Raw genomic sequence first — 12,109 nt, 5'->3', positions numbered from 1 at the left:
GATTTTAATGTGTTATTCCCTTCATTGCCTTCATAACTATGTATTGATTCAATTATATATATATTGGAGACATTGTATGTCTCAATTGTATTTAAAAAGGGAATACAAAGGCTACGTTTGGTACGAGTGATGAGATAAGCAAATGATTAGTAATCAGAGTGATTACAAAATGAGATATATGGATTAATAGTAAGGTAGGATAAATAATATGGTGTTTGGTACGATTTTAAATTGATGTATTAAATTTGAATTTTTTCTTGGAATGACAAAAATGCCCTTTGGACATATAAATGAGATATCTGTGATATAACAGGTTTGGAAGATCAAATCTGAAGCCCATAGACGGCCCACGCCTTTTTCTTCAACAATCCAATTTCTAATCCTTTCATCCCCTGTCGGTGGAATACTCTCTCTCCCATTTCCAATTTCATCACCGTGGCCTCGCACAATTCTGTACAGCGGAGACTACTGAGAAATCGAATTTCTTGCACTCGAAGTGGTACAATATTTTAAACAAACTTCAATTTCATTTTTCTCCCAACAATTACAGTTGTCCTACGATTTCATTATATTTTTGTTGTACAAGTGAATCGTTGTTGTGCATCGTATTTCTTAGGAGATTTCAACGGTGATTCGAAGTGTTGTGAAAGTATTGACCGATTTTGAGACAAACGTCTGCGAAGGTTACCATGGTGATGTCTTCTCAGTCTTTATTGTTCGATTTTTTGTTTTGCTTATTATGTGAAGATAATGGTGAAAGACGAACCAAGATTTTCGTATCTAATTCGCAGAATCCAAAATTTTTTTAAGTATCTTATTTAAGAAATGTTTTAACTGACATTTTTTGGTTTTATATTCTTAAATTATGTTGACTGGTTCAAATGATTTATTTGTAGTTATGCATACAATTAACCCTTCCCGGGTTTGTGTTGAAACACCTTTGAATGCAGCCTAAAGCCTACGTTGTTTTTGTTGGAAGACAAGCTGGTGTATATGACAAGTGGTCTGAAGCCAACTCCGAAGTTTATAGATTTCCAGGGGCTTGTTTCAAAGGGTACGAGACTAGGAAAGAGGCTGAAGATGCGTTCCAAAGTTATTTAAAAAAACAGTCTCTTCACACATCGTGCTCGAAGACTAAATTTTCCACCTCGAATCCAAATGTTACTGGTGAAAATGAACGTAAACCTTGTTAGAAACAAGGAGATTTAATGCAAGCTATAGCAGACTTAACACGTGAAAATCTCAATCTAGCGAAGAAAATGGAGAAGAATTCCGAAGAGATAGCAATGTTGTTAGAGAAAATGGATTTGAGGGACGAGCAGTAGATGACTTGTGATTGCAATGTTTACTTCTATCTTAGTACTTCCACGTAAGTATGTGTTGTCTCAATTTGTTGATTTTCTTCATTGTCTCATCCACGTAAGATAGCTATCAGATTTTGTACTACTTCATTTTAGATTAACTGATGACTTCTTTGCAGATTAATGGTGAAAGTGTATGTATTCATTCCAATGTACGCGAGTAGGTGTTAATTGGTTGGTTTCCAAACATTAATTGTAATGTAAATATTTGAATGTGTTATTAATGGCTATTACCTTCCACACTGGGACCCTTTGTTTAAAATAGATCTGCATATCTTATTTGGACTACACGTCTGAATATGCCTAATCGAGTGAACAGGTTGAAAGACTTGTCATTAATACAAGCAGTTGGGTAAGTTGCTCTCCATTAAATTTGTTTATTTAAAGCCAATTTCTTTCTCATGTACGCATGCACAGACCTCCAATTCCATGTATAATTCTAACTTCTTCGTAAACATGTCTGTTACTTTTAACATTGGCTCTGAAGATACAGTCAATAGCCCCTACGTTGTACCGGTGATCGATCTCTGTTCCGACGATGAAACCGACAAGGTTCAGAAACGTGCGAAGTGTGAAGTGATATGCCAGGGTGTTGATATGCTTCACCCTTCATCTGATGAGCCCAACATGAAGAAGAAAATGAAGTTAACTCACCCAACAAGGGAGATACAAGCCGACTTCAAAGAACTTGACGAAACAACGAAGATGAAAGTTCATCGTGCTACCCAAGGTGAAGAATACAAGACGAAATTGGCTGCCCATGGAAAATCGAACATCCTCGTCATTGACCTCACCACTGACGACACTGGGTAGCATGTGTAACAGTAGAATAGGTTTCGGTCATGCCCCAACCTTTTGAATGCATGGTATAGTACTATCCCTTTTGACTCCATGTATGTATATTAGTGACGTTGTCAGTAATGTTTCCGACGTTGGGGAAGATCAGAATTTGTAGCAACCTTTTGTATATGAACGTTGAATTGTAATGATGAAGGCGTGTTGTACGTGCAAATTGTGCATTTCATTTCAATCTATGTTTTCTATACGAATGCATTAATGTTGAGCACAATAAAAAATTACCACAGTATGAATAAGTAGCACACTGAAGTTGAAATGTTACCACAAATGCATTACTGGGAGTGAATCGAACATTACATTAACTACATAGTACCAAAGGCAAATGTGCTCATACATGAAACGTACTGCAAATGATCAAAACACATCACCATAACAGGTACTGGATCGAAGCCCATCAAAAAGATTAGAATCATAGAGGTGATACATGTACGTTTCTTACCAGTTCATCTTCATAAAATGCGCAGGTTCTTGACCCATTACTGTCCGCCCAAAAGCCTATTCACCAAACAAATCTTCCCGCGATGACCTAATCGTTGAAAAATGGCCAAGTCGTTGTGGTTGTTAAACAACAATTTAGCAGCAAGCACTTGCTCGTCCTCCGACAAATGAGTCATCTCGTCCAACGCACTCAACACCTGATCTTGTGCATCTGAAAGCTTATCCTCTGAAGCAACCTTGTTGATCAAATCGGTCATTGTGTTTTGTGTTATATCGGGGAGGTTTTTGATGGATTCAACAATTGAATGCTCGTTGTCAGTGGCTTTCTTTCTTTTCTTATTCTTCGAAGTTTCGCATTCCTTCGGCATCGAGGACGGCGTATTGTTCTCAGATTTAGAGTCTTCAGGAGCAACAAAGGTGTCAAAAGCAGGTGTCACGGGTGTCCACGCATCAGTACATAGTTCATTATCTATGTTTAGGACCTCATGCAGTGCATTCTCGAAATTGGTTGCGCGTTCACCTGTAGCACGATCATTTCCAAATATCTCACACCAGTCATGTTAATGTGTCCACTGCTTGTGTCTCATTGAACGTAACGTTGGGTCGGTCTACGACAAATCAAAAAGTTAGAATTTGAAATTCAACTAAGTAACGAATATATAAAATAAACTTCGAAAACAATACCTTGACGATTGTCTCCCATGTCTCATCCGTGACATCGATTGTGTTATTACAATCGTTCCACCCCACACCACTTTTGCTCAACAATGTAACTAGAGTGCTATATGTTTTCTTCCACACGTGGATCTTCGAATTGATATGTGGATTTCCACGTAAGCTATTCCCTGGGATAGATTCCTGCATTGCATTCTCCAACAAATTTAAATACCCAGCCTTAAATCCATTCTCACTTTTCCAGCCCTTTGTGATGACATCTTTCAGTGCTTGGATTAGTACCTCTTCTTCTCGGGCATTCCAACTACGTCGTGTCTTGTCTTGTTTTTTGCTCCTTACGACAAAGCTCGCCGACGATGCTCCACTATCCATATACAGTTGCTAGAGTTGTTTCTCTTCCTCTGTACAAAACACAACATATTTCAATGTGTCATAATGCTTCTCAAAATAAACACTGAAATATAAGACAAACGATAGTGCCAAAGCTGTAATGATTTTTGGGTATAAATACAGTAGGTGTAGAACAAGAGTGAATAATGTCAGCACATTGGTAACTTAACCATAACAAAACAAATACAAAGAAATTGAAAGTACATTACGTAAAAATTTAAATCAAATACAAGCAAGTTAATTGTTCGAGTTCCACATCGACATTGCTAACTCGTCTCTCCACGCATCCCACCCAATTGAAGACTCCTCAGTGGTAATGAAATCATTTTGTGTGTCATTAGCCGGGCTACGAACATATTCCTCAACGTTGTCCATTGGATCTTCATCCATCTGAGTTCGTATAAAATTGTGTAATAGTATGCAAGCCAAAATTATAAGGTTCTGAACTTTCAGTGGGTAAAATGAAGGACTTCGAAGGATGGCCCATCTTTTTTTCAGCAAACCAAATGCTCTTTCTATTACGTTACGAGCTTGAGAGTGTCTCCAATTGAACAACTCTTTGTAATCTTGTGGACCGCAAGCACGATTGCCCCAAGCATCGCGATGATACCTAACACGGCGATACGGCGTCAAGAAACCCTCAACATTTGCGTATCCATTATCACATAGATAATAAGAACCTGCGTTGTCGGAAAAGCACTAATGAAAACGTTGGCAAATATTTGTAAATAAATCATTAGTTCATACTGTTGCTACAAAATGATTGAAGAATTAGAAACAGCAAAATTACAGATATTACCTCGGGGAACTCTCAATGAATCATCCCTGTTTAGCGCATCTCTTAAAACTCGAGCATCTGCCGCGGATCCCTCCCAGCCCGTGAGAGCGTATATGAAATTCATATTTCGGTCACATACACCCAATACATTAACTGCAATTGTACCTTTTCGATTTCTGTATCTTGCTTTATCTCGGCAAGGGACGTGTACACCGATATGGGTTCCATCCAATGCGCCGAGGCAACCCTGTCAGCAATTATTAAGAAACATAGATGTAGTCTAATCAGAAACTTAGGAAACAAAAAGAGCAAAATGAAATAGTGACAAATGAGGTATTACCTTAAAACAACTCCACGCTTCATTTCTACAATCATCGTCGACAGGAGACGGCTTGACAAGGAGTAGTGGATGTAACTTTAGCAATGCTTTAAGAACATCATGGAAATGAGCACTAACTGTCTGTCCACTACGTACGTAATCATGCCCAGCTACCCGATTCTTTTTATGATGCGCCAATATAGACAAGAACATGGCCACTTTCTCTTCAACGCGTACGTATCTTGAATCTCCTAACCCTCCTATGTTTGTTAACAAATAACAGAGCCGTCCAAACGCTCTTTGATTCATCCTTAAGTTATTGACGCATTGGATATCTCCTACCTCGATAATCCTATGCAAATTGCTCAATTGCGCGTTGACTCTTTCGATCATGCTGTACGAAGCAGCTGCTCTTCGACGCACACGTCGACTAATTGACACCAATTGGGTATGCTCTCGTATTAAGAGGCATAACATCAAAAAAGATCGACATAATGTATGGTTCACCAGTAGAAGGATTACAATTTTTCTACGTTGATCCATGTAGTAAGTAAACTCGACCGGAAACTGGAAATTTATGTGTCATTAACAAACAAATTAATGGAACATTGAAAACTAACACAGGTGATTTAATGCAAATGTTATTTGAACTACCAGTTTTTAAAATTTCCAATTTTTTTCTTTGTCAAGAACAAATTATTTCGAAATTAAATGGCAAGAAAGAAAACTGAAGACACAATTACGTAGAGTGTGAAAAAAAGAAATACATTTAATTTCTATCCACTATCATTAACAAATTCCAGAGAAGGTTACTTCAAAAAAAGTTGGGGAAATTCACAACTAAAACAAAACTCACATCCATAGCATAGCACAAGCTTCCGTAAGATCCCAATTAAAAATGAATGAGACCAAAATTCAGCAGAAATCCTTTTTCTCGCAAATAAGAAACGGGAGAATGCATTCTACTACCAAACAAAACCATGTCGAACAACTACAACAATTACCTCCACAAATTCAAGCGTACAAGACAGATGCGGAGGAGAAAAACGGACTGCACACGTCAACGGTAGCGACGCCTTGAAGAAGACGAGCCCTAGCCACTGAAGAGAGACGACAAGAGGTGGGTTTTTGATGTTGATGGGGTAAAGGGTAAATTGGGGAAGGGAAAAATGAATATGCCGTACTGTGCATGTGAGGATTGTGTATACCATCAAATATTTGGGACTATTTTCTCATCTTTTCATGCTGAAACAGTGTTGACATCACGGGCCGGGAGTTATCAATACTAACTTAAAAAACCAGTCAAACAGCTGACAATTCAGTATTATTTCATTAGTCCTCCGCTAATCAAGCCTACCAAACGTGGCCAAAGAGTATAGACTTCAAAGTGATTGATTAAATGCCAAGAGAGAGTTTCAAATGTTTTATTGGATTGATAGATATATAGTCAGAGATTGCATGCAATTAGTTGATCAACGACCATAGGCTTATATCCCTCAGAGTTGACGATTTATATCGATGGGATACGAGCACCACAGACAGAGTTACTATTGATATCAATCCATACCAGAGAAAAGAGAAATACCATCTCATTGTTATTGTTATTACTATATTATTCATGATTCATAGATTGATGGTATTCAATGTTTTAAAGCCATGTTTTACAGAGTATGCTATGTTCATTGCTATGTAAGAGTTCCACTTGCTGAGTTTTATACTCATTTCAGTTATTTCATGTGATGCAGCTAAGAGCGACGGACCAGGACAGTGATTGTGGCCCGAAGTCATATGCATACGAAGTTGGAAGGATGGCATTTTGGACATGATCATAGGAATGATATTTTGTGTTTTTGTTATGTCATTTGAATGATCATGTATTTATTTTGGTTGTAAATATTTTGTAAATGATTTTATGTTATGAAATTGTAATCCTTCCATCCTTCAATTGAAAATTTTAAATTCCGCTGTATTTTAATTGTAACGGGTCAAGGTGTCACATCTAGTGGTATCAGAGCACCGTTCTTCGGACCAATGCATATGACTTCGTCTACTTTCAACTTTCCGGGTATGTTTTCTTTGCATCTATCCATTGTTATCTATTGATATGTCTTTTGTGAGCACATTGTAGAGTATGCCTCCTAAGCGTAAGGCGTCTGAGGGTGAGGATAGTTCTTCCTCGAGAGTTGTCGACGAGTTCGGCAAGTTGCTTAAAGAGCAGACCAAAGTTCATAGCGAGCAGATTCAGCAGCTGCTTCGATTGCAAGGTACAGGACAGGGTAGAGGCCAAGTGAGAGGCCAAGTAGCTCAGGCAGTTGGCACTGATGCCGTCTTTTCTGCTTTCAAGAGGATGGATCCACCGGAATTCGCAGGTAGCACTGATCCGTTAGTTGCTGTAGAGTGGATCAAGGCTCTTGAAGCTATCTTCGACCATCTCCAATATGAGGATAAAGACAGGATCAGCTGTGCAGTATTCATGTTGGTAAAGGCTGCACGTATCTGGTGGAATGCCACTAAGGTTGGTGTCGATGATTCAGCTTTGAAGTGGTCAGAGTTCACCGATCTTTTCTACCACAAGTACTTTCCCGACGCACTTCGAGCTAGGAAGGTGACTGAGTTCTTGGAGCTTCGACAGGGAGGCATGAATGTTGATGAGTACATTCTCAAGTTCGAAGAGGGTTGTCTATTTGCTCCGTACATTGCTTCAAACGACAAAGACAAAGGCGCTCACTTCATTCGAGGCCTTAGAGCAGAGATTCGGAGGGAAATCAACATGTCCAAGGCTGTGACTTTCAAAGAGATCGTGTCGAAGGCGTTGTTGGCCGAGCAAGACGAGAAGGATATCGCCCGAGAGAGGCAGGAGAGGCATCAAGCTATTGCTCAGAGAGGCCAGGGCTCGAATCAGAGAGGCAAGGATCGTTTCAAAGGGAAGGGCAAGGTGGAATCGAGTCCTAGACCACCGTCAATTCCAGTTGATCCCGAGAAGCCGTTGTGTCCTAAGTGCAGCAGACATCATCGAGGAGAGTGCAGATTTGGCACTCATAGTTGTTATCGTTGTGGCACTGCAGGCCACATTGCTAAAGATTGTCCAAGGGGAGCGAGCAAGGATAAGGTGCAGGGTCGCATCTTTACGATGACCAAGGAAGGTATAAATCATGATTCTTCTGTGATCTCTAGCACTATTTTGATTTCAGGCAGAGTAGCTACGACTTTGATTGATACGGGTGCTACTCATTCTTTTATGTCTGAATTATTTTTGAGATCGTTGGGTATAGTTCCTTCTGTTATTCCCCTCCAGTTCAATGTTGTTTTGCCTTCGGGAGATGTGTTGTGCCCGACGTCTATTGTTTTATGCGTGCCCTGTTCGTATTGAGGAGCGAGTTGTTTTTGCTGTTTGATTGTTATCCCTATGGTTGCCTTCGATGTTATTCTTGGCATGGATTGGCTATCGACCTATCGTGTTGTTATTGATTGCGTTGCTAAGACGGTGACCTTTGCAGATGATGGCTTTAAGGGAGGAGTTCTCGCCAGTGCAGGTACTTCGCTGGTCCTTCCTTTTATTTCTTGTCTTGAGGCTGAGAAGTTGCTGTGTAGAGGTTGTGATGGATTTCTGGCTTCTATTGTGGATGTGGATAGAATGATTAAGTTGAACATTGATGATATCGATATTGTGAGGGAGTTTGCTGATGTGTTTGAGGATGATGTGCCGGGTTTGCCGCCGGATAGAGATGTTGAGTTTGTTATTGATCTAGCTCCAGGTACGGTTCCTATTTCTAAGGCTCCGTACCAGATGGCCCCTACCGAGATGAAGGAATTGAAGACGCAGTTGCAGGATCTTTTGGACAAGGGTTTCATTCGTCCGAGTTCTTCGCCTTGGGGAGCTCCGGTTCTGTTTGTCAAGAAGAAAGATGGGTCTTTGCGGCTGTGTATTGACTATAGGGAGCTCAACAAAGTGACGATCAAGAACAAGTATCCGTTGCCACGGATTGACAATCTATTTGACCAACTTCAGGGTGCCACTGTATTTTCGAAGATTGATCTTCGGTCTGGCTACTATCAGTTGAAGGTTAGGGAGTCTGATATCCCTAAGACAGCGTTCCGGACCAGGTATGGTCACTATGAGTTTCTTGTGATGTCTTTTGGTCTAACCAATGCCCCTTCGGTCTTCATGGATTTGATGAACCGTGTGTTCAAGCCTTACTTGGATAGCTTCGTCATTGTCTTCATCGACGACATCTTGATCTATTCCAAGACCAGAGAGCTTCATGCAGAGCATCTTAGAGTGGTTCTCCAGTTGTTGAGAGAGAAGAGGTTATTTGCCAAGTTGAAGAAGTGTGAGTTTTGGTTGGATCGGATTTCTTTTCTAGGCCATGTTGTTTCGAAAGATGGCATAGCTGTTGATCCAGTGAAGATAGAAGCAGTTCAGAAGTGGCCTATTCCTACTACTGTTTCTGAGGTACGCAGTTTCCTTGGTTTGGCAGGTTATTATCGTCGCTTTATTTCAGATTTCTCCAAGATTGCCCTGCCATTGACCAATCTGACGAGGAACACTGTGAAGTTCGAGTGGTCCATTGATTGCCAAAGTTCATTTCAAGAGTTGAAGGATAAGTTGACAACATCTCCTGTTCTTTCATTGCCCAGTGGTTCAGAAGGTTTTGTTGTGTTCACCGATGCGTCAAAGAAGGGTCTTGGTGCAGTTCTGATGCAGCGAGGTAAGGTTATCGCCTATGCTTCTCGCCAGTTGAAGGACTATGAGAAGAATTATCCGACGCATGATTTGGAGCTGGCAGCTGTGGTTTTCGCCTTGAAGATTTGGAGACATTATTTGTATGGCGAAAAGTGTGAGATCTTCACAGACCACAAGAGTTTGAAGTGTCTGTTTTCCCAGAAAGAGCTCAATATGCGACAGAGAAGGTGGTTAGAGCTTGTTAAAGATTATGATGTGACTATTAGTTACCACCCGGGGAAGGCGAATGTTGTAGCAGATGCTTTGAGCCGTAAGTCGAGTCCTTCTTTGAGTTCTTTGATTCAGAGACCTTAGTTGATGGACTTGCAGAGAGAGGAGATTGATTTGGTAGTTCCGGGGACCATTGCTCGTCTATCAGCGTTGGTCATTCGGGCTACATTGACGGACATGATTCGTAGAGAGCAAGCTACTGATTTGCAGTTGTTAGAGTTGAGAGCTAGAGCTGAGGAGAGGGATAACTCGGAGTTTGGAGTGAATAGTGATGGTTTGGTGACTTTCAGAGGCCGTATTTGTGTTCCCGTTGGTGATGATATTCGGCGAGACGTCTTGACAGAGGCTCATACCGCGCCATATTCGATACATCCAGGCAGCACCAAGATGTATCAGGATCTTCGTCGACTCTACTGGTGGCCAGGTATGAAGAAAGATATTGCTATGTTCATTTCTCAGTGCCTAACTTGTCAGCAGGTGAAGATTGAGAACCAGAGACCTGCTGGGACATTGCTATCATTGCCGATTCCTCAGTGGAAGTGGGAGCATATTACGATGGATTTCGTGACTGGTCTTCCTAGGACGCAGAAGGGTTTCAATTCCATTTGGGTTATCGTTGATCGATTGACCAAGTCAGCGCACTTTCTTCCAGTCAAGACGACGTATTCCATGAACCAGTATGCCGAGGATTATATAGCAGAGATTGTTAGACTTCACGGTGTCCCTGTGTCGATTGTGTCTGATCGTGACCCTAGATTTACCTCAGAGTTTTGGAAGAGTTTGTACAGAGCTATGGGTTCACGGTTAGCGTTCAGTACAGCATATCACCCTCAGAGCGACGGTCAATTAGAGAGAGTCATTCAGATTCTAGAGGATATGCTCAGAGCTTGTACTATCGATTATTCTGGAAGCTTGGATTCAAAGTTGCCTCTTGTTGAGTTCACGTACAACAACAGTTATCAGGCGACGATTGGGATGGCACCGTATGAAGCACTTTATGGCAGGAAGTGTAGATCTCCTTTGTATTGGGATGAGGTTGGTGAGAGGAAGATGTTGGGACCAGAGTTGGTCCAACAGACCGCTGATGTTGTTTCTGTTATCCGTGAGAGGATGAAGACTGCGCAGTCGAGACAGAAGAGCTATGCAGATGTTCGTCATAGACCTTTGCAGTTTGAGGTTGGCGATCACGTGTTCCTGAAGATAGCACCTCTCAAGGGTGTGATGCGGTTTGGCAAGAAGGGCAAGTTGAGTCCGAGGTTTATTGGTCCATTCGAGATATTGGACAGAGTTGGTGATCGAGCCTATAGGTTAGCCCTACCGCCAGATCTTGACAGAGTCCATAATGTTTTTCACGTATCGATGCTCAGGAAGTATATTTCGAATCCTTCCCATGTTCTTCGCCACGAGCCATTGGACTTGACGTGGAATTTGACGTACCAAGAGATTCCGGTTCAGATTCTGGACCGCAAAGTTAAAGTTTTGAGGAACAAAGAGATCGGCATCGTTAAAGTCTTTTGGAGGAATCATTTGATCGAAGAGGCTACGTGGGAACCGGAGGATGAGATTAGAGAGAAGTATCCCGAGCTGTTCGTGCAGTGACATCAATTTCGAGGACGAAATTCCTCTAAGGAGGGGAGATTGTAATAGCCGAGCCCGGTGTACGGTACGGTTTAAGTTTTCGTATGTTATAAATTTATTGATTAAGTTTAAGTTTAGTTGTGATGTTAAGAGTTGTGATTATGGGTTATAGTATAGTTGGTATTATTGTTTTGTGGCATGGTTGATGTTGTTAGATGGTGTTGGTTGTTTTGTATCAGTGTTTCGGATCGATTTTAGTTGCATTAGTATTGTTCTTGGCCGTGACCAGACCGCACCCGCGCTCATGGTAAGAACCGCACCCGCGGACTTAATTGTTGGATTTTGGTGTTTTGGCCGTGAGTACACCGCACCCGCGGTGATGTTAGTACCGCACCCGCGGTGTAGACCGCACCCGCGGTCGTATTTTTCAGGGTACTGTTTGGATTGCCGAGAGCTTAGCGCACCCGCGGTGCTTGTTGGCAGCGCACCCGCGGTGATGAACAGTAGAGGTATGGTCGAGATTTTAAGCACTTTTTGGATGAGTTGACTTCACTTTTTCCCATCCCTTTCCTCTCCATCTCGATTTTCTCTCTAGAAACAAGGGTTTTCTTCATTTTCTTTCACTTCCTACCTTTGATTCTTGGATCTAGTTGGATTTTTGAGTTGAGATTGAAGTTCTCCTTGGTGCTAGGAAGCTAAGGTAAGCTTTTGGTTGTATTATTTCTTGGTTTGAGGTGAGAGATGATTTGGGTTTGTTG

The 12,109-nt window shown here is 41.3% G+C and overlaps 1 protein-coding gene across 1 annotated transcript; it reads right to left on the bottom strand.

Annotated features, from left to right (window-relative positions):
* Positions 1-3,834: 3,834 nt before the first annotated feature.
* Positions 3,835-5,418, bottom strand: LOC140818295 (uncharacterized). Its single transcript, XM_073178219.1, has 3 exons — positions 4,841-5,418; positions 4,522-4,747; positions 3,835-4,402 (listed from the first exon to the last, which is right to left on the bottom strand). Exons 1-3 carry the CDS (start codon positions 5,360-5,362, stop codon positions 3,960-3,962), a joined length of 1,191 nt encoding a protein of 396 aa, XP_073034320.1. The 5' UTR covers positions 5,363-5,418; the 3' UTR covers positions 3,835-3,959.
* Between the last annotated feature and the right edge of the window lie 6,691 nt (positions 5,419-12,109).

Source organism: Primulina eburnea, chromosome 17 (assembly GCF_022965805.1).
Source record: "Primulina eburnea isolate SZY01 chromosome 17, ASM2296580v1, whole genome shotgun sequence".
NCBI classification, from domain to species: Eukaryota; Viridiplantae; Streptophyta; class Magnoliopsida; order Lamiales; family Gesneriaceae; genus Primulina; species Primulina eburnea.
Note: the sequence above shows the minus strand (reverse complement) of the source record. Positions and strands in the feature narration are given on the sequence as shown.